This window comes from Grampus griseus, assembly GCF_964374135.1.
Source record: "Grampus griseus genome assembly, chromosome: 9".
Classification (NCBI taxonomy): Eukaryota; Metazoa; Chordata; class Mammalia; order Artiodactyla; family Delphinidae; genus Grampus; species Grampus griseus.
In genome coordinates this window covers 41,371,575-41,399,270 of record NC_139003.1, presented here as the reverse complement: position 1 = coordinate 41,399,270, position 27,696 = coordinate 41,371,575, and the positions used below count along the sequence as shown (strand labels likewise).

The window sequence follows — 27,696 nt, the reverse complement described above, 5'->3', positions numbered from 1 at the left end:
GTATTATAGTAACTTGGAATCAAGATTTGAGTGATGATTGTTCTCTTTGTTGGTATTACTTTGAAAAATTCTGTAATTTTTAGAATATTTTCCAAGTTAGTTGTTATCAGTGACTTTCCCGACCAGTGATACTGTGCTCATTCCCAGCTCTATCATCGCCATGTAACCTTCAGTTGCTGAGCTGAGGCTTTAGAACTAGTACAGCCCTTAGAAATACGCACAGAAGAAATTGCTTTGTATCTTTAGTTTTAGGTACCTCCCCCACCAAAGAGTGTTCTTTTAGTGATACGTTTTTAAAAAATAAAGAACCTTAATGTTCTTGGCTCAAGTTTTCATTTTAGTTACCTCAGGGAAGTTTTTCTAAAGTGATCCCCTGCTCACCCCCAACACTGAATTTTTAAAATGCATTTTATTATGGAATAAATATATTTTCAACCAATAAAGAGAAATATATGATGTCCTCTTTCAAAATGTCAAAATTGTTTGCTTTTGGAGAGCTCATTTGTTAGGTTTATATTTTATCATTGAGGATTAAACTACAATAAAGTAATATAGCACAGTCGTCTGATGTGCCCTTAAATTAAGTACTATGTTACAGCGTTAAATCTTAATGAAAAATTGATCTAAGCTATTTTGCATATTCTCTCATTGTTGTTAACACCCAGTTTCCTCTGAAAAGACTGGGTTTAGTGGAAATAATGTATGTGATCTATTTTTTTTTTATAGTTGAAAATGGTGAACATTGTGATTTTACAATTCTAAGAAATATGTTGATAAGGTAAGTGTGAGTAATGATGAAAATAACATAAATTTTTTCTTCCCCTAAATAAAATTAGAGTTAGACAGATTTAACTTTTTGTCTTGTATAAATTTAGCTAATTTAAAGTGGTATCTTCGTTCTAGCCCTGAAGTAAGCACCGCAGTAAGCACTGCAGTAAGCACTGCATAGAGACAACTTGGGTTATTTTGCCAAGGTTTTGAAGTCAAGAGCAAAAATACAAAATAGGCTGTGTGGCTAGGGATATATAGGAAAATGGGTCTCTTGATCATTATACTTTGTGTTAAGGTTTAATACTGAAAGAGGTATGGAAAGTGGAAAGGAAAAGGCTTTTGCTCTTCTTTAATGTGGAAACTGTGGAAGGGAGGGCTAAGTTTTGGGTCAAAAACTTGACTTTGAGTATTTAAAAATACATAGCTTGGTAGCTGGTGAGTGGAGTGTTTTTGTTACTGGAACACTGTGAACAAAACTGATCTTCCTCCCAGGAGGGAAAACATTACTCCTAAATTGTACCTTGTGCACCTGATGAAAGAGAAGGAAAGCATGTGAGAACAGGACGTTGAGGTTTTTCTGATTAGAGGACCAGGACCTGAATTGGAAAATCAGTAGCACAGAGGGAAATCCTGAAGAAAAAGTTGAAAAGAACCAGAAACATTAGTGGGCAAGGAACAGAAAGGGGATCACAATGAACCTCAGTGTTTTCATGCTGAGGTAAATTCCTTTCTCATGCCATTTCATACCCTTTTGCTACTTCTCTCCTCTCTCATCTTGCTTGCTTCTCCAGACCCTCACTATGTACTATTCTCTTCAACCTCCAGTTTTAGATGGTCATCTTAAGTTGGTGTCTCTTCATTTTCATACTACTCACGTTCCCAAAACACAGGAATCTCTTGAGCTATGTTGAAGTAGTAACATGCATATTGATGATAATTGGAAATCATGGAACAAGAATAAGATCGTTCTTAAAAGTGGGGGAAAATATGAGTCAAACTGCTACCTCAAGAAATATACAAGAGATGAAAGTGAATTTTGAAATCAAAGAGATTGCCATGTAATTGGTTTTTCTCAAAAGACCTCATGACGGGGTGTTTTGGTAGAAAGTGGATGACGGAGTTAATTCAGCCATTGGGGTTGCCATGCCTCACACAGTGGGAGAAGAGCAAATGCATATGAAAGGGTGGTCATCTCTTGATTTTGAGAATACAACACTTCAGGTTCTGTTACGAACTCTTTCCTTTCACTTCCATTTTTAAGATGTGACTTCAGAAGAACTAATAATCTCTTATGATATTATATATGTAAGGAATGTTTCATAAGTATTAATTGCCAGTACATTCCCTCTGATTTTATTCTTTTCCTCAATTTTAAATCTATGCTACTTGCCTAGTGCCTGACACAATGATATTCTATAAATTTGTCTTACGTGTTTTTTGTTTTGTTTTGTTTTTTGGTTTTTTTTTTGCGGGCCTCTCACTGTTGTGGCCTCTCCCGCTGCGGAGCACAGACTCCGGATGTGCAGGCTCAGCGGCCATGGCTCACGGGCCCAGCCGCTCTGTGGCATGTGGGATCCTCCCGGACCGGGACACAAACCCATGTCCCCTGCATCGGCAGGCGGACCCTCAACCACTGCGCCACCAGGGAAGCCCATCTTATGTGTTTTTTAAATATGCAATCAATAATTGCCTATATACCTAAAATACTATAGACAAGAAGGCTAGTTACTGAGTCAGAAGCTAGACTTTGAACATTTGAAGGTACACAGTGACATCTGGTGAGTGGGACTCACTAGTATGGAAGCATTATAAGCAGGAAGGACCATTCCTGCAGGAAGATTTAGTACAGGAAAGCAACAGGACAATCATACATATGTATGAAAATATAAAAAATTCTAAAATTATGTAATATATAAGTAGATGTGTGCTGTGATGAGGTTGCTTAGATGTATTAAAGAAACTCAGAGTAAGTGGTAAGTGGTATGTTATCATGGAGTGGGTCAGATAGGAAGAGATTCATGGAAATAGATGCCTTAAGATGGATTAGGATAAATACAGTCATTAAATGTTTATTTGTGGGATTGGGAGTGGTCCTACTTAACATTTTAAACAAGTAGGATGAAGATATTGGCTTCAGCTCCTTGAGGTAGATGATTAGGCAAATTTGCTTAATAAAAAATTCATTTATTTGTTAAATTTGTTTTAGCACACTTGTTTTTCTTTCCTAAGGCATAAATGTTCACTTATGCTAGATGTTCATTTGGCTTCTTAACACAATTTTTCATTTATAGTCTTTGAGACGTGTAAAACATCCTTGATAAGTATGCTTTGAAAATGGTAAGCTTAGGAATATTTTACTTTATTGCTTTTCCTTTTAAGTTCGGAGGAGAGATGAGAACGATGTATATATTATGTAACTCATGTCTTTGATAAAGGCACCTAGTGGATACTTAATAAATACATGAAGGAAATATCAATGCCAGTGTTCCATATGTCTGTAAGTTCCAAGTAATTGAAATCCTGCAGGTTAAATTTAGGAGTAGTGGTTGCTTCTAAGAAACATTCAAGTTCAAAGCTGTGTCACTTTACTAATTAAGAGAACTAGCTGTTGCAGGCAAACCAAGGAAGACAATGGAAAGAGGAAAACTTGATAAAAATAAGTTTCAGGGTGTGGCAGTGGACAGTGCAGAAATCAAATAGAGAAGGAAAACAAAAGGAGGGAAGAGAGTGCTTTGTTATCAGCAATAAGAAATGGAAAAGATGAATAAATTCCGGAAACTGTGGAGAAAACTATATTACTAATTATTTTCAGAGTGGAGGAACGGGTTGATTTTTAAAAGGATAAAGTAAAATATTTAAGTAAGTGGAAATAGAGATTTCTATATCCTGAAAAATACCAGAACCAGGTAATCATAAAGAAAGCTATTTTAGTAAAAGGGAAGAATATTTCACTATCTAAAATGTTGATGACATTAACAAAAATAGTTTAACAACTAGTTAATAAGTCCACCTTATTTTTATTTTATACATCTTGTATTTCAGCTACTAAAATACTTTACCTCAGGTCCTTTAGTTATTTTTCAGTGATTCATTGATGAGATAATATTTAAAAATTACAAGAAGATTGTTTCATATTGGCACAGTCATTATTCTCTGCTTAGAGAAACTGATAACAGTAATTTTAGAAAGTCAACAGTGTTTATTATAACTCAGCTTCAAATCAGTTCTTTTTAAAGGGCCCATTATGTGCTATCTGTGGCAAGAGTACAGAAGGTGATGGCATGTTTTTTGTAAAAGGGAGTTTACAGTATAGTTGAAAACGTTATGTGGTGTCACCTATAACATATATTGGTACCAAAAAAATGACTGACCGCCAAGGAGAAAGTTGTCCTGGGTTAGAGTGGTTTGACTTCGAGACTGCAAAGAGAGCTCCCAAAGCAGTAGAATTCTGAAGTTTGAGAGTCAGTGACAAATTAACATGAACTATTCAGTCCCAGTCATTGGATATGCTAGGAGTAAGGAACTGTCTGACTTGACTGAAGTACAGAAGGCTTTAGGTGTAACTCTAGTGGCCATAGAGAGGATATATTCATCAAGGGACAGAGTATAAAGGGAGATGAGGCTTGTGGAAAACACAGTCTTAGAAATAGGAGGAGTTAAACTATCAGAAAACTGCATGGAAATGTCCAATACTAGGTGAATCAGAGTAATTGAACATCACATTCTGTTTACAAAAGGGAAAGTAGTAGTAACTGTTTCCTGGATATCAGGAAGAATAAATACAGAGTAACACCTTTATGTTTGTCTCCCATAAGGGGATTTTGGTAAAGTGGTGGAGATGAAAGATGGGGGATTGCAGCTGCAGGAATGGATGATGAGAAAAGGGAAGATCAAATGATACAGAATACTCCCACACCACGTATATCCAAAAACACTGCTGCATTGGTAAAGGATACCGTAGAGCAGCTCAGGGAGTCTTTTAGCATCTTGAAACATTAAGGAATGATGAAATTGTCTCATGTATTGTATAGTTGTCTCCTATGGATTGATTTTATGTATGATAGATACGCTATGAGCAGACATTCATTTAACCAAAATACCACATTTAATGGACAATTTGAATAAACAGAAATTTACTCAAAATTAAAATTCCCCAGTTTGCATCCAACTTGATATGTGATCTAAAGTGTCCCTATGTATTACCTGAATAAAAACTCAAATATTAATAATATTGCTAAAAGGAAAGCAATTTCTTTTGCTTTGTGAACTTTAGTAGGAGCTAATCTATTTTTCCTTCTCTAATAAAATAAAATATATACTAAAAAGGTAAATACTCTTCTCTAGAAATGTCATTCTTTAGTAACTGCTTTGAGAGGATTTATGCTCCTAAACTTTCATCTGGAACCTAATTTTCCATTGGTGTCAAGTTAGCTCATTGTGTCTTACTCTGCCTTACATGTGAATGAAGACAGATGGATGCCATCTCCCTTAAGAATAGTCTTTTGCTCATTTTAAGTCTGAAATTTTTGTTTTACTAAAATTTTGAATTTACACCAAAGCTTTCTTAATAGAAGCAAACTCTTGATGTGTCATTTATTTATGACAGAACACACATGCAGGACTTGAAAGATGTCACTAATAATGTACACTATGAGAACTACCGGAGCAGAAAACTGGCAGCTGTGACTTATAATGGAGTTGATAATAACAAGAATAAAGGGCAGCTTACTAAGTAAGTATACATTGTTTCCTCCAGAAAAGGTATTATTTATGTAGTAAATAATCATATTGTTTCATCAAATTCCTCTTGGCTACTCAATAGAAAATTGGGATAAAGTTCTTTAGGTACAACAGTCAAATTTATATTGTCAAGCTTTGTTTGTTGGAGGAAGTGTAGTTTTATAACCTTGTTCCTTAAGTGAAAGAGCCATGCATTCTCTTCTGGTCTTTGCCATCATCTTAATAACCTATGTAACACATTTAATAGATCCCCAACTAGAAATCAAATAACTCCTTCAGCATTTTTTTTTTTTTAAGGGAAGAGAACAGTTTCTACCAAGTAACCCTTAAACCCATTTTACTCTTTAAGATAAACATCCCATAGTCTCTTTAAAGAGAATAAACATAGAGCTTCTACCTTTTATTATGTCTTTTTAAAATAAACCATTTTGGAAGCAGAGTGTTTACTAGAAGATTATATAGAAATAAGGGACAGGACCAAACAAAAGGAACATTTAATTATTGTAGTCTTGGTTACCTTTTCTATTGCTATTGTGTATTTCCAGGGAGTAAATTAGCTGGAGTTTGAATTTCTTCTGTTGGTTGGTAGAGTGGTGTGAGTGACTCCTGAGTGTATAGCTTCACCCACCTGAGCTAGTATCTTCAAGATGTGGTTTTATGATGGTGTAGGGAAAAGAGATGTGTGAGGAGGCTGGTGAGTTAGCTGGTATAGACTTGGTAACCATGTCTGTTAACCATGGTAACCATGTCTGTTTTTCCTTTATTTGGGGTTGTTGAAGACCGTAAGTATTATGAAAACCATTTTAACAATGTATGTACATTTTTAGCCAGGTGTTATGTATTGATATTATTAGAGGATAATCCTGAAGGATCATCTGCATAATAAATAATAAGGGAAGCAAGTTCTCAAAGTAGCAATACTGTGTTATAGTGGTCAGCATTCCTTATAATGGAAGAGAAAAATGTTCCTTTTTGCTTTTTTAGTTATGTCTCCGCAGTGGTCCTAAATTCCATAAGAAAGTGCACAAAGCGTTAATAATCATTGGCAGAGTCACAAGCAGTTCTCTTTTAAAACTGATCTTGGACCTAACTCTGTGTTTATTTTCTTCATGATGTTTGGGTTGTAGCCCCTAATCTCTTTCTTAATTTTGAATTTCTTCTTACACTATTATTAACCTGCTTATTTGAGGAAATTTATTGATCAGTTTCTAGATTTTTGGCTTTAGGGATCTCCGGAGAGCAATTGCTTTTACTTTAAAATTTTAATTAATTTATTTTTGGCTGCGTTGGGTCTTCGTTGCTGCACTCTGACTTCCTCTAGTTGCAGAGAGTGGGGGCTGCTCTTCGTTGCAGTGGGTGGGCTTCTCATTGCGGAGCATGGGCTCTCTAGTGCAGGCTCAGTAGCTGTGGTGCACGGGCTCTAGAGCGCAGGCTCAGTAGTTGTGGTGCACGGGCTCTAGAGCGCAGGCTCAGTAGTTGTGGCGCACGGGCTGTAGAGCTCAGGCTGAGTAGTTGTGGTGCACGGGCTTAGTTGCTCCGCGGCATGTGAGATCTTCCCGAACTAGGGCTTGAACCTGAGTCCCCTGCATTGGCAGGCAGATTCTTAACCACTGTGCCAGCAGGGAAGTCCCAGAGTAATTGGTAAAAAGTTAAATTTCTAGACTCAGTCATTATCAAGAGATTCTGATTCAAAACATGTGGGATGGGCCTGAGAGTTTGTATTTTTAATGAGCACCCTAGATGATTTTTTGTTTTTGAGGGGGTTTTTTTGGCTGTGCCGCACAGCACGTGGGATCTTAGTTCCCCAGCCAGGGATCGAACCCATGGCCCCTGCAGTGGAAGTGTGGAGTCCTAACCATTGGACCGCCAGGGAATCCACCACCCCCGTCCTTTTTTTTTAACCCTTGATGGTTTCGATATAGGTGATTAGTAACGAACGCATGCTTTGCAAAACACTGACTTCTAGGAATTTACTACTGCTATTTTAAAAATTGATGTTTTTTAATATTTAAAATACAAGATTCTACTTGAGGTAAGGTTCAGTGCATGAAAAAAGGCAACGTTTTTAATCTATTTCTTTTTAGCAGAATTTGTATCAAACAAACAACTCTTATTTAGCACAGAAATATAAAGATCCATCATAGTGAATATTGTTCATAAAATTGAATCCATTTTAAATGCATTTCACTAGTTTATGGACTTTTTAACTGTTTAAAAGAAAAACATACACAATTAAAGCCACTGGTAGTTTTGTAATATGTTAAAGCGAAATGTATTGTCAGTACATATCTTTCATTATATGCATACATTAAGTGTATGCACTTAATGTTCAATTTTTTCTTTTAAACATTTGTTAATGTGCTAGAAATAAGGATTTTTTTTCCATAGTTTGAATTTAAGACTTTTAAAATAGTGCTATTGGGATATTTTTTACTGTTGGATGCAGGTAAGGTAATTCAGAGAAAAATAGTGTTAAAAATTCTTCTGCATATACAGAATTCTAGTGTGGATTACTTGAGTTAAACTATAATCCAGGTGAAAACATGAAAAGTAGGATTCTATTGGAAATGTATTTCTTAATGAGATGAATCATGTCTAAACTTTGCCTATGAAAATAATAAAAAAGTTTGTACTGCTAAAAAGCAGATTGCCCCAGGAGTTAGTATATTATTTAATTTTCCTTTAAGTAATAGAAAAATAAATATTTTTGAAGATTGAACCAACTGGGGAATGGTTGGAATTAGAACAGGTATTGATATATGATTTGTTAAATTAGGTTTTTACTACTTTATTGAATGATACATACTGAATCTGAAAGAAGTCACTTGGAATTTTTATCCTTTGATTGTATCTAGTATTGTCTTGAAAATGTTAGCTGTTCATTCCAGTTGAATTTTTGGGAAAAAAAAAATCAGTACCAGCAATGTATGGTGCTTTAGCCAATGTAAGGTGCCTTTCTTTATAGCTATGAACCCATCCACAGATAACTGAAAAGAATGGCTAATACTTAAATATGTAAAGTAAGCAAATGTGAGTCTGGGCTTCTTATTGATGTTCTATTTGTATTGCTCCCATGGGACTTTTTTCTCCCTAGCAATGCATCCTTTGATAATGGTGGTACGGAGAGATTGAGGTTTCAGGGAGCTCAGAGTGGAAAAGGTAGAGTCATTAAAGAGAAATTGCCAGTTCTCCAGCCACCTCCCTTTGCTATATATCTTAATTCAGAGCATCCTGACAGGGACCCAAATACCATGTTTCTAACACCTAACACCACACCATGCCCTTAATAGAAACATGTTTAATACTTGGAGATACACTCTTACAGGTTTATGTTATAGTGTTTGATTAATCATTGAAAGAGACTTCTCTCTTGTCACCTGGAGGTTTTCATACCTTCAGGTACAGTGTACCTTAGTAAGGGATAGGTAAGAAGGAGTAGGTCTTTCTTCTGTAATGTGAGAAATGGACTCTGTTAACTTGGAAATTTTCAGGCAGATCACTTTAGGCAAAACTTTGTATGGAAGTTGAGGATCTGGAAATTGATTCTCTTAAAACTGCACAGACTCAAGTAAGTCTCTTCATATAAATAGAGACCTCAGTTTGAAGACCACTGAACTTTGGTCCTTTAAAAAAAAAAAGTGGTCATTTTATCACTTTATTACTTCGTATGGTCTCTAAACAGTATCTGCAGGGAATTTGAGAAAGAAACTTGCGAATAAGGTCATTTATTCATCTGATTGCTGATGGACCTGTGTTTTTTAATTGTTCTTATACAATATATAGATATATACATATACATACAGATATACATCTATTTAAAATTTATAGTTACATTAACCTTTGTCTGGCAGTGTACGCTCCACAGAGTGCTAATTACACTTGGTTTTAGAATATAAGTTATTTTTTTTTAATGTTAAGCATAGAGTAGATTAATTTTCTTATATTTAATTTTCGGAGCCAGTTTTGGATGGACTGTAGAGTGTACTGAACCATGGGTTAAAAATAAAAATATTTGGTATTTGGTTTATATGTTTCAAAGTGTGCCTTTCTGTTTATGTTAGTGGTCCTCGACATCACATTGTATACCTTAAACTGAGACAATATTATATGTCAATTATATCTCAGTAAAGCTGGGGACAAAACCCAAGATTTTGATTATATGGTTAAAATCTGAAACATAGCTGAGCTTGTCTCATCAAATACTGGTTTGTCTCAAGGCTGGAGTCTGGAAAAGTGAGCTCTATTCTTAGCAGCTGTTCAGGTATCACTTGTGTCTGGCAAAGAAAATATCAAGTCATCTGTTTTCCTCAGGGAGAGTATATCTTGCCCACCCCTGTCCGGAGGCTGGAGGATGGTTAGAAGTAACAGAAAGGGAGGTCAGGTTCCAAATTAAAAGAGATTCAACAAGGTTGTAAAGGAAAGTGGAGAATTAACCATGTCAAGATTGCATATCTCTTAAAGTAATCCCCCATAAGGGGAGAGGTATCCTTTTTTGTTCAACATGCTTTTTTAAAGTTTTACTTGCTTCTTCCTTCATGGTCTTCCTTACATCTTTTACAGGCATACCTTGTTTTATTGCACTTTGCTTTATTACACTTCGCAGATAATGTGTTTTTTACAAATTGAAGGTTTGTGGCACACTGCATCAAGCAAATCTGTCTTTGCCATTTTCCCACCAGCATTTGCTTTCTTCATGTCTCTGTGTTAACGTTGATAATTCTCACAGTGTTTTAAACCAGGGTTCCCCAACCCCCGGGCCGCAGACTGGTATCGGTCCATGGCCTGTTAGGAACCAGGCCGCACAGCAGGAGGTGAGTGGCGGGCAAGCGAAGCTTCATCTGCTGCTCCCCATCGCTCCCCATTGCTTGCATTACCACCTGAACAACCCCCCCGCCCCCCACCAAGTCTGTGGAAAAATTGTCTTCCACAAAACTGGTCCCTGGTGCCGAAAAGGTTGGGGACTGCTGTTTTAAACTTTATTATTATTATATTTGTTATGTTCATCTGTAATCAGTGATCTTTGATGTTCCTCCTACGACTCACTAAAGGCTCAGATGATGGTTAGCATTCTTCAGCAATAACATATTTTTCAGTTAAGGTATATACATTGTTTTCTAAGACATAATGCTGCTGCACATCTAATAGACTACAGTGTAGTGTAAACATAACTTGTATGTGCCCTGAGAAGCCAGAAAACTTGTGTGACTCACTTTATTTCTATATCTGTTCTGCTTTATTGAGGTGGTCAGGTTGGCGTTACCTCTTTCCCATATGTTAATTTTATTTTTGTTTTCTACAGCCTTCTCCATCTGTAGTCTTGGGAAAACTCTGGATAACTGAATTCCTATAAATGACTGAAAATACAGGTTTCTAAAGGCTAATCCTCAGAACTCTTTTGGTACATGACAAAGTTTTCATTGATCTAAAGAGATATAAAGACAATTTTCTGAATTTTGTCCCAAGTTTTTCCAAAAAAAAAAGTAATTTATTCAGTTATATCTTTTACTCTTGTTCATGTGTCCTTTCATGAAAATATAATGATAGTGTTGTTTTATTTACATTTATTTTTAACACTCTCACTTGGCAAAATAAAATGCTGGTAACTGTTGTTTCCCAGAATGTTTGGACATTTTTGTTGCTCTTTGAAATTCTTATTTTAAGTGAAATTCCTTTGGAAAATTTTGTATGAAAATTGCTACATGTGTGTATGCATAGTGACCTACCACACCACTGAAGCAAAAATATGTAAATGTATTTGCTTAATGAGTTCTTCAGAAAAGACCACACATAATTTAAATGAAATGTGGTTGTCTTTCCATTACACTCAAAATGTGGGTCATGTAAGACAGCCACAGTAGGGCCTTACTGGGTCAGCCTTAAGTGTGGTCCTTGCTGTGATTCTGTTGTTGGTCACATGAAAAGGGTAAGTCATCTGGTGGCTTTCAGGAACTGTCACCCCTTGAATAGATCCCTAAAAGGAGCTAAGTTGTATCTTTGGGCGTTTAATGTGCTGTTCAGTTTATATTGTAGCCTTTTTAAAAAATTTTTTTTACCAGGTCTTTTCATTTTTTTTGACTGAGTTGCTTTAAATTTCTCTGACAAGTTTAAGTTTATAAACTTTAGCTTATCTACGTGTGTGAAGAAGAGTTTTTATTAAAAAGCAGGCAGGTAATGATATAATTTAAATGGTGTTTCTAGTCACCTAATAAAAAAACTTTCATTTGAAATGTGATGACAAAAAGTGATCCTTTTTCCAGGATCATACACCATGATCAAGTGGGATTTATCCCAGGGATGCAAGGATTCTTCAATATACACAAATCAATCAGTGTGATACACCATATTAACAAATTGAAGAAGAAAAGCCATATGATCATCTCAATAGAGGCAGAAAAAGCCTTTGACAAAATTCAACACCCATTTATGATAAAAACTCTCCAGAAAGTGGGCAGAAAGGGAACCTACCTCAACATAATAAAGGCCATATACGACAAACCCACAGCAAACATCATTCTCAATAGTAAAAAACTGAAAGCATTTTCTCTAAGATCAGGAATAAGACAAGGATGTCCATTCTCGCCACTGTTATTCAACGTAGTTTTGGAAGTCCTAGCCACGGAAATCAGAGAAGAAAAAGAAATAAAAGGAATACAAATTGGAAAAGAAGAAGTAAAACTTCTTCAAACAGTGACAGCTGTTTGCAGATGACATGATACTATACATAGAGAATCGTAAAGATGCCACCAGAAAACTACTAGAGCTAATCAATGAATTTGGTAAAGTTGCAGGATACAAAATTAACACACAGAAATCTCTGGCATTCCTATACACTAACAACGAAAGATCAGAAAGAGAAATTAAGGAAACAATCCCATTCACCATTGCAACAAAAAGAATAAAATACCTAGGAATAAACCTACAAAAGGTGGTAAAAGACCTGTACTCAGAAAACTATAAAACACTGATGAAAGAGATCAAAGATGACACAAACAGATGGAGAGATATACCATGTTCTTAGATTGGAAGATCAATATTGTGAAGATGACTGTACTACCCAAAGCAATCTACAGATTCAGTGCAATCCCTATCAAATTACCAATGGCATTTTTTACAGACCTAGAACAAAAAATCTTAAAATTTGTATGGAGACACAAAAGATCCCGAATAGCCAAAGCAATCTTGAGGGAAAAAAACAGAGCTGGAGAAATGAGACTCCCTGACTTCAGACTATACTACAAAGCTACAGTAATCAAGACAATACAGTGCTGGCACAAAAACAGAAATATAGATCATTGGAACAAGATAGAAAGCCCAGAGATAAACCCACGCACCTATGGTCAACTAATCTATGACAAAGGAGGCAAGGATATACAATGGAGAAAAGACAGTCTCTTCAATAAGTGGTGCTGGGAAAACTGGACAGCTACATGTAAAAGAATGAAATGAGAACACTCCCTAACACCATACACAATAATAAAATGGATTTGAGACCTAAAGGTAAGACGGGACACTATAAATCTCTTAGAGGAAAACATAGGAAGAACACTCTTTGACATAAATCACAGCAAGATCTTTTTTGATCCACCTCCTAGATTAATGGAAATAAAAAGAAAAATAAACAAATGAGACCTAATAAAGTTTTTGCAAAGCAAAGGAAACTACAAACAAGACAAAAAGACAACCCTCAGAATGGGAGAAAATATTTGCAAACGAATCAACGGACAAAGGATTAATGTCCAAAATATATAAACAGCTCATGCAGCTCAATATAAAAAAAAAACCCAATCCAAAAATGGGCAGAAGACCTAAATAGACATTTCTCCAAAGAAGACATACAGATGGCCAAGAAGCACATGAAAAGCTGCTCAACATCACTAATTATTAGAGAAATGCAAATCAAAACTACAGTGAGGTATCACCTCACACCAATTAGAATGGGCATCATCAGAAAATCTACAAACAACAAATGCTGGAGAGGGTGTGGAGAAAAGGGAACCCTCTTGCACTGTTGTTGGGAATGTAAATTGATACAGCCACTATGGAGAACAGTATGGAGGTTCCTTAAAAAACTAAAAGTAAAGTTACCATATGACCCAGCAATCCCACTACTGGGCATATACCCAGAGAAAACCATAATTCAAAAAGACACATGCACCCCAGTTCATTGCAGCACAATTTACAGTAGGCAGGTCATGGAAACAACCTAAATTCCCATTGACAGACCAATGGATAAAGAAGATGTGGTACAAATAAATATACAATGGAATATTACTCAGCCATAAAAAGGAATGAAATTGGGTCATTTGTTGAGACGTGGATGGATCTAGAGACTGTGATGCAGAGTGAAATAAGTCAGAAAGAGAAAAACAAATACCGTATATTAACGCATATGTGTGGAACCTAGAAAAATGGTACAGATGAACCGGTTTGCAGGGCAGAAATAGAGACACAGATGCAGAGAAGAAACATACGGACACCAGAGGGGGAAAGTGGCGGGCTGGTGGTGGTGGTTGGATAAATTGGGAGGTTGGGATTGACATATATACACTAATATGTATAAAATAGATAACTAATAAGAAACTGCTGTATAAAAAATTAATAAAATTAATCTTTTAAAAAGTGATCCTTTTTCCTGCATTTTCTACATTATAAGCACAATTTTGTGTTACAGTTTTCTAAATATCACTTTAATAAAAATGACTAGAATTGGGGTGCTAATTATTTTAAAAATTAGATTTGAAACATCATTTTGACTGGTGAGAGGCTTCCAAAAATTCATTTTAGATACGTGTAACCATTTTCTTATAATACTGTAATATCACTTCATTTGGTTAAGGGGTCAAGTAGTTTTACAAGGCTGAAAAGCTTAAAGTATCTCAAATGTGAAATATTGCTAATTTCTTTGAAAGTATACATATTTAAATAAGTTTAGAAATTTGAGCAGGCTGTCAGAAGATAATCGCACAGCCTATTTATTTTTATAATGATTTGGTATAGGGATTACTAACAGAATTTGGAAAAGAAATTAACTAGCTTCAACAAATTTGGCCATAAACTTTTGTTTTAGGGCACATACTTTTATTGTGAAATCTGTGGATTTGCCTTTAGTTGCTGCTTTTAGTGTCATTTACTTTAAGTGTGCTAAGTCTCTGTATTTTTTGTTCTTTTAGATATGACACAGTTGAAGGCATGTAAGTGGTTGTTTTTCCGAAGACATAAGCAGTTTTAGTATGTGAAGATTTTTAATATTTAAATTTTGAATTTAAAAGCAAATTTCAAAACATCATAGCATGTTTCTCTGCAGTCTTCTATTTTCCCCCAAGAGTTATTTAAATAATAATCTAGATGCCAGTGTTTACTCTTGGTAAGGTGGTAGCCTTTTCATGTGCAAATTATACTGCAAATTCTTTACATTTATATGGATTGCCTTATTCCTCCCAAGGATGAAATTAAATGAGCATTTTATAGATAGGTTATTATAAGTAAGAGTATATATTTAAAATCTCAATTCTGTGTGAATTCTAATTTATTTTTTTAAATTCTAGTTTTTTATAATTTTTTACAATATATTTGTTTTCAAATTGCAGCAGTATTGTTGGATAATCTAAGTTGCTTAAACATACAGTTTCAGTTGTTTAAGACTGCCAATTAAAAAATCGTTATGAGTATTTTTTTTTCTAGAGCCTAAAAATGTTTTGGGGAGTGGCAGAAGTGAGTTTTACAGAAATCAAGCAAAAGCTTTGAACCGTCTCACTGGAAAAATGCTTGCATGAATACACAACACAAACACACATTTATTTGGTATGTCATTTCAGGGCATTCATTGACACTCTGCCCAAGAGATCTGAGGCCCCTATATTAAAAACACCTGCCATAAAGATGAGAAATATATTAATATGAAGGGCCTTATCGGCTTTTAATGAAATAATGATATTTATGCTTTAAAATTTATTTCAGTTTACCTCACTTTTTGAATGTTGATTCTTCTTCTAAGTTAATGTTTGGTTTATTTTCATTTTCAGAACTTCTGATTAATTGTTTAATTGTTAAGACATACTGAAGGTTTGTAAGTTTTCTTTTGGTGAAGGAATATCCTTTAGTTAAGTAACATTTTGTTCTAACTTACACTGGAAAACCAAATCCTTTTGGTCACAACAGTACATCACATCTTTGTCCTTCCTTTTTGCTAAGAAAAATCAGTAGCCAGTGTTCTTTCTGTCCTGTTGCTCGTTTAATATTTTCCATCTTGCTCTCTTGTCCTACTCCTTGAGAGGGTAGAATAGTGTTGTAATGGTCAAAATACTCAGCCTTGTAAGGAGAGAAGTCACCATAATCAAGTGTGTCAAATCAGGATTAAAGTGACTAGCCTTGAAGTTGTAGAAGAAATACAAAGCCTGACTTTGTTTGTTTTTAAGCCATGATTTAACTTTTTAACCACTTTATTGAGATAAAGTTCACCAATTTAATATGTACAATTAAATGGTCAAAGCCAGTTTTTGTGGAGGCAAAATAAACATGTTTTATCAATAAAGTCAGAAAAGGGCCTGCCTCTTTTAAGTTGTCCCAGTGTATTGAATTGTTTTTAGAGATCGTGAAAGCCACAGAGCCCACTTTTGTTTCCTCCCTGGGGCTGTAATGGGTTACTGATACTTGGTTATTCTCTTGTGTCTGTAAATATACTAGCCTTCACATAAAGCTCATTTGTAGTATTTTTCAACATGAAAATTTTGAACAAAATTGTGCAGAGATTTGAGCCTGTGGAGTTTAATGTCAATAGAGTGAACTACTTTTATTTAACTGTGCTTGTGTCTATTGTTTGGCATTTCAGAAATGTCAAGATATTCATTTGCTTCTTCTCTCTCTCTCTCTCTCTCTCTCTCTCTCATGTGTGTGTGATCACTGACCATCTTTAAAACTTAAGACACTAAAATATTTGACATAGGTGGAATGAATTTTTCAAGAGCATTAAAATTACATTAAGTGGCCTAGAAATACTCTGCTTGCCTAAACGAAGAGTGTTCTAGGTATTGCCTGGTAGTTTTTTCTAGCATATCAATTCAGTAACCAAAATAGGTTTGAATTATTGTGATGTCAGTAGTCGTCTAAAAGGAGAGATTATAACACTTGGAAAATTACAGAACTAAAAATATTCTACATGTATTGACTTCATTAACTCAGTACCTTTTTTCACATTAAAATTTTGTTTAAAATACAAAATTAAGTAATTTTCTTCTAGTTTTCCTTTCTAAGAATGTATTTAAGGAATGTGTCCTTTCCATTTTCCTTCTACAGTTTATTTTATGTGTTATCTTTAGATTTGATATGCATTAGGTTTAGAGAAACGTTCTGCTAATAGTTGCCTTTGGTAGATCTATTTTCATAATTATTCACTAGAGATTTTCAAGTTAGCTATGAAACTTCATGGAAGGAAGTTCTAAATTGTAAATATTTATAAATTTTAAAAGTTTCTAAAGAATTTTTAACATGTTCATATATAAAACTTCAAATCTGTGTTCCATGTCATTTAAGGTGGTGTCAGAATAATTGAAAAATTATTTTGAAACTTGTTTTCAAAAAACAGCAGAGAATTTAGTAATGGCACACAGCGGCTCATTTGTTTTCATCACTGTTTCAGAGTTTTGTATTACACTTTTCAGTTTTAGACATTTAATGATTATCTTTAATGTTCACAGGAGCCCTCTTGCACAAATGGAAGAAGAAAGAAGGGAGCATGTAGCTAAGATGAAGAAGATGGAGATGGAAATGGAGCAGGTGTTTGAGATGAAGGTCAAAGAAAAAGTTCAAAAACTGAAGGACTCTGAAGCTGAGGTAATCAACCTAATATTTTCACCTTTTATAGGCACAATAGTCCTTTAAAAAATACCTTTAATAAAATTCATAGATAACCTTTCTCTAGATTTTTTCAAATATGCTAACAATAAAATGGAAAAATAAAAGCAAGCACTATGTTTACAATAATATATATTTTAATATGTATTTGAATACAAGTATACTTGGTAGGAAGACATAGTAGAATACTTACAATAAATTTTATTAGCTATAATTAACAAGTTATAAGAAATGAAATTATAAGCCATTCCATCTAGTCAATATAAGAAAAGTAAAGATCAGAGTTTTAGGTGGATGTAAGAATAAAAACTAGTGTAAGGGTAATAATAATAGACCAGGCTTATTTGCATACGAATGAAAAAGAAAGAACCTTAGTTAAACTATAGGCATGCCAGGGTAAATTACAGACAGAGGAAAAAATGAAGAAATGTGATTTTTATAAATGAGGTGGGCCTTATTTGTAATATAGTGTCAACGTAATTCCGACTGTTAACAAAAATCAGGTAGGGTAGTGACAAAGCATTCCAGCAAGCTGATATACTACCTTGGAATCTCTCTAGATGTTGAGGCATATATTTAGTTTCTATTAATCAAAAAGATCATGAAGACATATCCTTCAATAAGTGATAAGAAAAGATGGAGGAAAAAAACCACACTAACACAAGCATCTATACAGTAAGTAGTTGGCTTGATGTCCAAGAGCAGTAGAAGAAACTCTAGGTAAACACAAAATAAGTCAACAATTTCAGTATAATTTCTCAGCACAGATTTATTATCATTGTGCTGAAAATTACTTTTAAATATATGGGATGACATTAATATGAAATACTTCTCAAATTACTTTTAATGATAAAATTCAGTGAGATCCCTGTGTTTATATGTGACTCCACTAATATAATAATATTTGTGTTTAAATATATTAAAAGGAGACTCCGATCTAGTCTGTTAGATCCTTACAGTTGGTCTCTTTGCTTTTGTAATGAATTACTGCATAAAATACATAAACCTTCTCTGACTAAATACATAACCAAAAATACTCTGATCCATTGAGTAGAAGGAATGCATGGAGTAAAGTATTTAGTAATTTTGAGGAAATGTTTTTATTCCACATTAGATTTCTCTTAAATCACTGGGCTTTTCATGTAATCTCTTATGAAAAAAAACTTTCGCTGTTGTTGTATTTATCATATGCTTAATTCAGTGGGGATACAGAATAGCTCCTCCTGGTCTAAGACTACCAAGCACTGCAGAACTAGCATCCCTGGCATCTGTTATTAAGACGACATTTAGGAGATTAAGTTTAGTCTTTTTTATTAATTAGCTTTTTATTAAACCTATCCATCTAAGTCTCTACCCCTTCACTAATTAATAAATAATCTGGAAAATCCGTATCAGAAGGTGAATAAAAACAGGAGTAATCAAGAGTCTGCATTATCTTCACACTTAGATTATGATGAAAATCTAAAAGGAGTTGAATTTACATTTGGTATAGACCTATTTTAGGGCCTGCTCCTAAGAGTAAATGTTATAAACAAACAATTATAAAACTGTAGTTATAGAACCCTTTGAGAGTTTTTACGATTACTGTGAATGGTGAAAACAGAGTTTTGCGAAACTTAACTGCTCTTTGAAGGATAGAATCTTTATTAACATTAAAAGGACCTGTAAAGAGATCTCGACCAAGTTTCTCCTAATTCAGTAAGCCATATAAGTATGTAAATATATAGGTGAAGAAACCTATTTAACCTTGTTTAATACTGTTTTTTCTCAAGTGCTAGAAATATTTGTTCGGGGCACAGTTGCTAATATCCAGCAGCACAGTGTATCAGGCACAGTATTAAGCATCTTCCATGGATTATGTCATTTAATTCATACCACAGCCCTTCAAGATGGATATTATTGTCCATTTCCCTTTTTTACATGAGAGGAAAGATAAATTAACTTGGTCTGTGCTGCATAGCTGTAAGCCATTATTTGAATACACTTAACTTTGTTCTTAATCACTAGACAAGTCCACAATCATGTATCCACAATTTCAGAAAACTGCAAAACCAGACATAGAACTAATAGTTTTATCCCACTTGATGTGAATATTTATATACTTCACTGCAAAAAATAGTAATGTGTTTGGTTATAGGTGCTACCTTAGACAGCCCAGGAGTTGTTTTGTAAATAGAGTATATAGACCTTTCTAAGTAGTATTGGCTTTCTGAAATCTGAAAAATTCTGAACTGTGAAACACATCTAACCCCAAGGGTTTCTAGGAAGTGAGGGATTGTGACCTGTACTTTTAACCTACATGCAGTTAACACAAAGATATGTATATGTGACAGAAATATACAGGTAAAGAATGATGAACACTGGTGAACCTGTGGTCCAGCTTAAAAAAATAAGGCATCATCAGTTCATTTGAGGCCCCTTTGTGTCTCTCCCCTATTGTATCCCTCTCTCTCCTTCTCAGAGGTGACTGTTCTGAATTGTGTGTATATAATTCCCTTGCATTTTTTTTTTTTAAATAACCAAAGGCATTTTCCTGTGTTCCTATTTTCTGACATTTTCTTAGTAACTTGTTTGCTGTCATCAGGAAGATGTTACCTCAAATTTGATTCATGTTTGCTTAAATATATTTTAGATGGTTTTGTTTTGTAAGAACTGCATGAAATAATTTGGAATGGGAATGAATATGAAGTCACTTTTTGTGGGTTTACAAAGTAATTAAGAAAACAAGTTTTATGCGAAATTACAATCCAAATTCAAGATGATAATTCATTGGTGTAATACAGTCTAATAAAACATAGTTCCTGGACATCTGAAAGTTTTTAATATTAGTAGTTCTTAGTTATTCGTTGTAGTTTTTTTTTCTATGACTGTTTTCCTCAGAAATGGATTAACTAGCACCTAAATGAATTATTTAATGAACTATTAGATAAGCTCTTTGTTTCTGCAGTTACTTTGCATGAGTGTTCTCCACCTTTCAGCCAGCATTCTTTATAGCATTAATTCTTTTTTTTTTTTAAATAATCCAATTTATAAAGACTCGGCTTCTGGATTTTTTTTTTTTTGCGGTACGCGGGCCTCTCACTGTTCTGGCCTCTCCCATTGCGGAGCGCAGGCTCCAGATGTGCAGGCTCAGTGGCCATGGCTCACGGGCTCAGCCGCTCCGCGGCATGTGGATCTTCCTGGACCGGGGCACGAACCCGTGTCCCCTGCATCGGCAGGCGGACTCTCAACCACTGCACCACCAGGGAAGCCCCCAGGATTATATATTTTTAGCAAGCATTCAGGTGATTTGTACGAAGACTGATATATGAGAAACACTGCTTTTTAAGAATCGGGGACCTTATCCCGTGATCTTGTAACTCTTAGATCCTCATCTATTTGCTTTCATTTCACTTGTCTCAGCTTTCTGAACTTGGAATTACAAGACAGGTTCAAATCCTGGTTCTGCCACTTTTTGGCTAATGACTTTGGGCAAGTGACATAAACTCTGCAACTGTTTGGTCATCCATGAAGTGGGAGCAGTGGTGTCTTCCCTGCCCAGCTTCCTACATGTTTTGTGAGTAAGGAAAAATGAGATGATAAGATAGGGTATGCCCATTATAAAGTGCTACACACTGTAGCTTATTGTACTCTTTTTTTCCCTGTTTACCAAGATTATTCTCTTTGATCACTGGCCTTTTGGGTGGTAAGTCCTATAGGCAGAGGAATTTTAGTGCTAAAATTTTAGACAGTGCTAAAACCAGGTGATACTTTGAATTTATAGCATAAGAACTGAATGCTCATTAGGATGCCTGGATGAAATGTACTTCTGCTCGTGATTTCTCAAACAGTTTTATTTTATATATTGTGCTCTGAATTAGCTCCAACGGCGCCATGAGCAAATGAAAAAGAATTTGGAAGCACAGCACAAAGAATTAGAGGAAAAACGTCGTCAGTTTGAAGATGAGAAAGCAAATTGGGAAGCCCAACAACGTATTTTAGAGCAACAGAACTCTTCAAGGTATCTAATATCAGATTCCCAAGAAATGTGTGTATTAATATTTTAAAGAATTATTTTCCTATTTATTTGAAAAACATTAAAATAACATTTAAAAAGACATCATCCATTATCATAAATCCCAAGCACAGATAATTTTCATGGATGAATCTTTTATATAGATGGATGCAGTCTGTCATAACAGTATTTTTTTCACTGTAAACATTTTCCATGACTTAACAATCTTCATAATTTAGTGGCTTCATAACATTCTCTTCAGTTGATTCACCATAATCAGTTGCTCACCTTTTCCCATCAAATGTTGGACATAATAGTTGTATTTAATTTTTGGCAAACATAGAGAACACTGCTACAAAGATCTTTTATACATTTAGAGGTATGTCTTAATTGTGTTGAATTATTTCATTAAGATAAAATTTTGGATATCTAATTCCTAATGCAGCTAATTAGTTACTCTTAATTTACACAAAAATCAGTAGTATTTGTACTTTGGTTTTCTTCTTTTCCTCATTAGTCCCATTTAAAACTGAAAAGTTGTATCCCTGTAAGGATTCTACACTTTACGCTCACTGCTAAACATTTTCAAGATTTTCAACACTATCCTTCTATTAACTTTTTCCCCAAGGAAGAAGAAAATATATTTGTAAAAGCGAAGCATTTCAGAATGCAAATGACAGTAGGAGAAAAGGATACCCTGGTTGATGTCAGTTGATCTTTTTTGATTTGCACTGTTTCATTTAGGAAAAATTGTGCTTGTATATTAAAAATGGGTTTTTGTCATGTTTTTTACTGTTTGTCTTGGAATTTTGTCAAATATTTGTCCAAGAAAATAATATTGTAGACTAGTATTGTCCTTACTGTTAACTTTAAATCTAATTTTTAAATGAAATTGTAGTGTTTGAAAATCCAACACAGTTGTAGTTGGTTTAGCTATTGCTACCATATGTTATCTATGTTTATAAAGTGGTCACTCATTTTGATTATTTTCCTTTAATCATTTAGAACCTTGGAAAAGAACAAGAAGAAAGGGAAGATCTTTTAAACCCTCTTTTGACCACCAGTTACATATTAGTTGCCAACATGCCAGCTTGGACATCAGTGTTTGTTGGATCCGTTTGACCAATTTGCACCGGTTTTATCCTTAATGATGGATTTAACAGCATGACAAAAATTATTATTATTATTTTTTGTTCTTGACGGAGATTAAGATGCCTTTAATTGTCTAGGGTGTTGTGTACTTAGAAACTAACAGCTCTAAGTACCTTTCCTATGTTTTCTTTTTTTATTAAACAGATGTCTTCAATTTAATGCAAGAAAACATTTTACTGTTGTACAATCATGTTCTGGTAGTTTGATTGTTTACAGGATATTCCAAAATAAAAGGACTCTGGAAGGTTTTCATTGAGGATAAATTGCCATAATATGATGCAAACTATGCTTCTTTATGATAATTATAATACAAAGGTTCCATTCAGTGCAACATATACAATAATGTAATTTAGTCTAACACAGTTGACCCTATTTTTTGACACTTCCATTGTTTAAAAATACACATGGAAAAAAAAACCTATATGCTTACAACGCACCTAGAGCTTTTTTATAACAACCTCTTTTTTTGTTTGTTTGTTTTGGATTCTTTAAATATATATTATTCTCATTTAGTGCCCTCTTTAGCCAGAATCTCATTACTGCTTCATTTTTGTAATAACATTTAATTTAGGTATTTTCCGTATATTGGCCCTGCTAAAATAGAATATAGCATCTTTCATATGGTAGGAACCAACAAGGAAACTTTAATTCCCTTTTACACTTTATGGTAAGTAGCAGGGGGAAAAAATGCATTTATAGATCATTTCTAGGCAAAATTGTGAAGCTAACAACCAACCTATTTCTACCTATGTGCAGTCTCTTTATTTTACTAGAAATGGGAATCATGGCCTATTGAAAAGAAAAAAAAGTCACCATTCTGCATTTAGCTGTATTCATATATTGCATTTCTGTATTTTTTTGTTTGTATTGTAAAAAATTCACATAATAAACAATGTTGTGATGTAACTGAGCGTGGGGTCTTAAATATTCTACAGTTGATATACAAGAGTGTACAGTGTGTTTGGAAAGAAGCTTTTCAGCTTCAATTTGCCTCCTCCATGATTGTAACTCTTATCTTTTCTCTTGTATGTTTGTTTCATTTAGAATGCATACACCCTGATTTTCTAACTAACTAACTAATGGGGTATAGTATCTCTCTACTCATTTCTGTCTCCTATTAACACGTTATTTCTCTGAGAATGAATTTCAACTCCCCAGGTGAACTCACAAGTACTTGGACTGAAATGTTTTAACTGGAAGGAGGGTGGTATAATTTCTTTTCACTATAAGGTCAAATGATATAGATTTTAACAAAATGCTTTATGATATTTTAAGTATAATTAATGCAACACAGTTTGTTACCTTAAAAAGTTTCATCATATCTGTTACTTTTTAAAATTAGTGATCCAAGCAGAAGGAAGTAACTGATATTTCTGATTAGCCAATATTTTTGTTTACATCAGAGGCTGGTGGGTTTAAACAAATCAGTATGCTTGAAAGATCTTGTTGCTTTTCAAAGATATATAGATATAAAGTGTAAAGCATATTAGGAAGATTATTCACCTTACAGAATCTTGACTTTACATATAAGTTCACCCTGGAGTGCTTTTTTTTTTTTAATTAATTTATTTTTGCTGTGTTGTGTCTTCGTTTCTGTGCGAGGGCTTTCTCTAGTTGTGGCAAGCGGGGGCCACTCTTCATCCCGGTGCGCAGGCCTCTGACTATCGCGGCCTCTCTTGTTGCGGAGCGCAGGCTCAGTAGTTGTGGCTCACGGGCCTAGTTACTCCGCGGCATGTGGGATCCGCCCAGACCAGGGCTCGAACCCATGTCCCCTGCATTAGCAGGCAGATTCTCAACCACTGCGCCACCAGGGAAGCCCTGGAGTGCTATTTTTAAAGCAGATCTTATAGGGCATTAAAAACGTGATATTAAGAATACTGCAGTAGGGCTTCCCTGGTGGCACAGTGGTTGAGAGTCCGCCTGCCGATGCAGGGGACGCAGGTTTGTGCCCCGGTCCGGGAAGATCCCACATGCCGTGAAGCAGCTGGGCCCGTGAGCCATGGCCGCTGAGCCTGCGCGTCCGGAGCCTGTGCTCCGCAACGGGAAAGGCCACAACAGTGAGAAGCCCGCGTACCGCAAAAAAAAAAAAATACTGCAGTAAATACTTACCCTTATTTGATGACCATTACTAGTTAAAGATAGTCTTGGAAAACTTTTGTTAATCCTAAAATGCTTTCCTCTACTGGAGAATATACTATAGTGCAAATGCCTTTTTTTTTGGCTGTGTTGGGTCTTTGCTGCTGTGTGCGGGCTTTCTCTAGTTGTGGCAAGTGGCGGCTCCTCTTCGTTGCCGTGCGCGGGCTTCTCATTGCGGTGACTTCTCTTGTTGTGGAGTACTGGCTGTAGGCGTGCAGGCTTCAGTAGTTGTGGCTCCCAGGCTCTAGAGCGCAGGCTCAGTAGTTGTGGGATCTTCCCGGACCAGGGCTTGAACCCGTATCCCCTGCATTTGCAGGCGGATTCTTAACCACTGTGCCACCAGGGAAGCCCTACAAATGGCTTAAAAAAAAAAAAAAATTGGCTTTTATTTCAAGACCAGAATCAGATATTCAGGAATAACTGTAAGTAAATGTGCAGGGGTTTTTTTGTTTGGTTTGGTTCTTATGTTAAGAGAGATTGGGTTAACACCCCTAACCAGAAAAGTTTGGTTTTAGGAAGTTAAGAATAACCTACTGAGTTTGGAGACTGCAAAATGAGGAAGTTTATATTGACCACCTGCCTAACTGGTAAGTACTGCTGAAAAAGGTTCTCATAGATGCCATTTAAAAATTCTGTACATTGTGATAACTTTATAAAAGTCACCTTTATTCTACTTGCCTAGTGAAAACTTTCAATAGTCTTTATCCATGTCATGCCTAAGGTTTTATCTGAATCTGATATAGGACCCATACAACTTGACTGGGTCTTTTGATGGTTGACTCCAAGCTTTTCAAGCATATTGAGGGCTTTTTTGTTATATGGCCTGTGGATTTTTGACAACTGTTAGGTGATTATTCACAATACATATAACATTCAGGAAGGCATAAGGAAAGGCTAGCTTGTAAACAGCAAAACGGGCAATACCTAGTCTCCATTGTCAGTGGCATTATATAATTGAAGTCACTCATTAACCACTATGCCATCTTTTTAATTAAGTGAGACTGACCAAGTATGCACTAATGCCAGTGAACATCTTGGGCACCACATGGCAGAGTTTTACTGCCACCTACTGGAAATAAGATCTAATTGATTTTATCAAGTTCACCAGTAACTGGGGAAGTTGATAATAAATTGGACATACGGCTTATTTCTGTGTAGCTCAGGTTGTAATTTTGAAAGCTGAGGAGATAGAAACTCCTGCTTTTCAGACTCATTAGCTTAGTGTCACAGTACAACCTGCACCTTTTGTGCCTTTTATTCTCTTGGAGAAAGACCTAGGAATGTGGAAGTCAGGGTATAGTAGGTGAGGAAAAATAAGAAGGAAAGAAGGTTGTCTGATAACGCAACAAGAGCAAAGTGTTGACTTAGCACGTCATCTAGATCACTGTTTCCAAACCTGATCCTGTTTCCTTACGAAAATATTTTTGAGCATGTATCTGATTATAATTGTATAGTAAATCATATACATGTAGCACTATGTTAATGTGAATATTATGAAACAAAATTTTAAAAATTGAAAAAAAGTTTAGCACTCTTCCCAAGTCCCAGTGAATTATTTAGTACACTCTACTTTGGAAGCCCTTGATTTAGTATGGTTGTAGGTAGTATGTAGATGATTAATATTCAGTTATTGTTTAATCCCCAAGGAAGTCCTAGTGAGTACTGCTGTGGTATCCTACTTGATGTAAAAGGAAAGATTATTGTCTGCCACTCCAGTAAATTGAAATCCTTTCTAATAAATAGCTTGCAAGTGAAAACAAAAGTTCATGTCCTTCATTTAGGATATTTACCCTACCCCAGACAGTGAGCTAAATGGTTTATGTGCATTATCTTCATTTAATCCTTAATAGATACCAGTGTCATCCTTTTACAGATGTGGAAACAGCTTTGGAGATGGTTAGTGACTTACCCAATAGACGGGTGGTAACTGGCAGAGCTGGAGTTTGAACTGGTCTTGGCAACACCAGGACCTGTGTGCTTCAGTCTTATGCCATATGACCCCCTGGTGTGTGCTAGAAAACACTGGACACGCTAATCATCTAGGTTCAAATCCCATCTCTGTATAAACTATGTTACCTTTCCTTTCTGAATATTTGTTTCTTAAGCCATAAAGTAGGGCCCATATCTCCCTTGCTGGTTCAGAGTGAAGATTACATTGTGACTGCACACGTGAAGGTGTCTGGACCTTGAGAGATTATCCTTGAATTTTAAGAAAATTCAATTAACACAAAAACAAAAACAGTTCAACACCTCCCTCCTCTCCCAGAATGTTGATGGATGTGGTGATGCCAGGGCCATGACAAAAGTATTGTCTTTTCCCACTTTTAGGTAAGTGTGCATGGTGCCATGATAAGTGTCCAGACCTGCTTCTTTGTACACAGCCTTTTGGAGTTACTAAATGAGGTATGTTTCAACAGTAGGGTACATTATGGAAATAAGGTAATTCTGGTTAAGAGCAGGTTTTCTGCAATGCTAGTAATGGGAATTATAAAACTTGAACTTCTTTGGAAGTAATGCTGAGATGGTTTATCAGTATCTCATCTATGAAAACATTGCTGCTTTTCCAGAAAACTTGGTTCCCATGATTTGGGATTAATCCATAGAATGTTCAGAGTTTAGTGTCAGCCGTTTTCAGCAGAAAATAGGGACTGACAATTTCCTGTGTTCTTTAGAAGACTTTCAAAGCTTCACAGGAAGAATGAAGACTATTCTTGGCCTGAACATTTGCTCCATGGAGTGCTCGGCCCAGCCAAACAGCATTGTATTAGCAAAGGAGGGTCAAGTGAAAGGAGACCTTGTTCTGTGCCAGGCTCTCAAAGGGTAGCCTGAAACCCCACTGGCCACCCAGATGCAGTGTTTGTGGACCTGCTGAAACATAATGCCATTCAGGCTTTCTGAAATCCTTTGGGATAGGGAGAAGAAGTAGTAGTTGACACTTCTGAGAATAGAGATCTGTGAGGACTTGGCATAAGGTGGGAGGCTAATTGGCGGAGATGGTAAGACGCTGCCAACAAGTGTCTATTTTTGGTTATCTTCTTCAAAGTGAGTCCTTA

The 27,696-nt window shown here is 35.4% G+C and overlaps 1 protein-coding gene across 3 annotated transcripts in view; it reads left to right on the top strand.

Moving 5' to 3' along the window:
* The window catches only part of SEPTIN7 (septin 7), a 103,180-nt gene extending 79,773 nt beyond the window's left edge, over positions 1–23,407 (top strand). For all 3 annotated transcript variants that reach the window (XM_082661911.1, XM_082661910.1, XM_082661909.1), the window contains exons 9-13: positions 727–778; positions 5,378–5,503; positions 17,205–17,340; positions 21,222–21,361; positions 22,361–23,407. In XM_082661911.1, the coding sequence (XP_082518037.1) occupies positions 727–778; positions 5,378–5,503; positions 17,205–17,340; positions 21,222–21,361; positions 22,361–22,400 (494 nt within the window). In that variant the 3' untranslated portion in view covers positions 22,401–23,407. The remainder of the gene's footprint in view (positions 1–726; positions 779–5,377; positions 5,504–17,204; positions 17,341–21,221; positions 21,362–22,360) is intronic.
* The last annotated feature ends 4,289 nt before the right edge of the window (positions 23,408–27,696 follow it).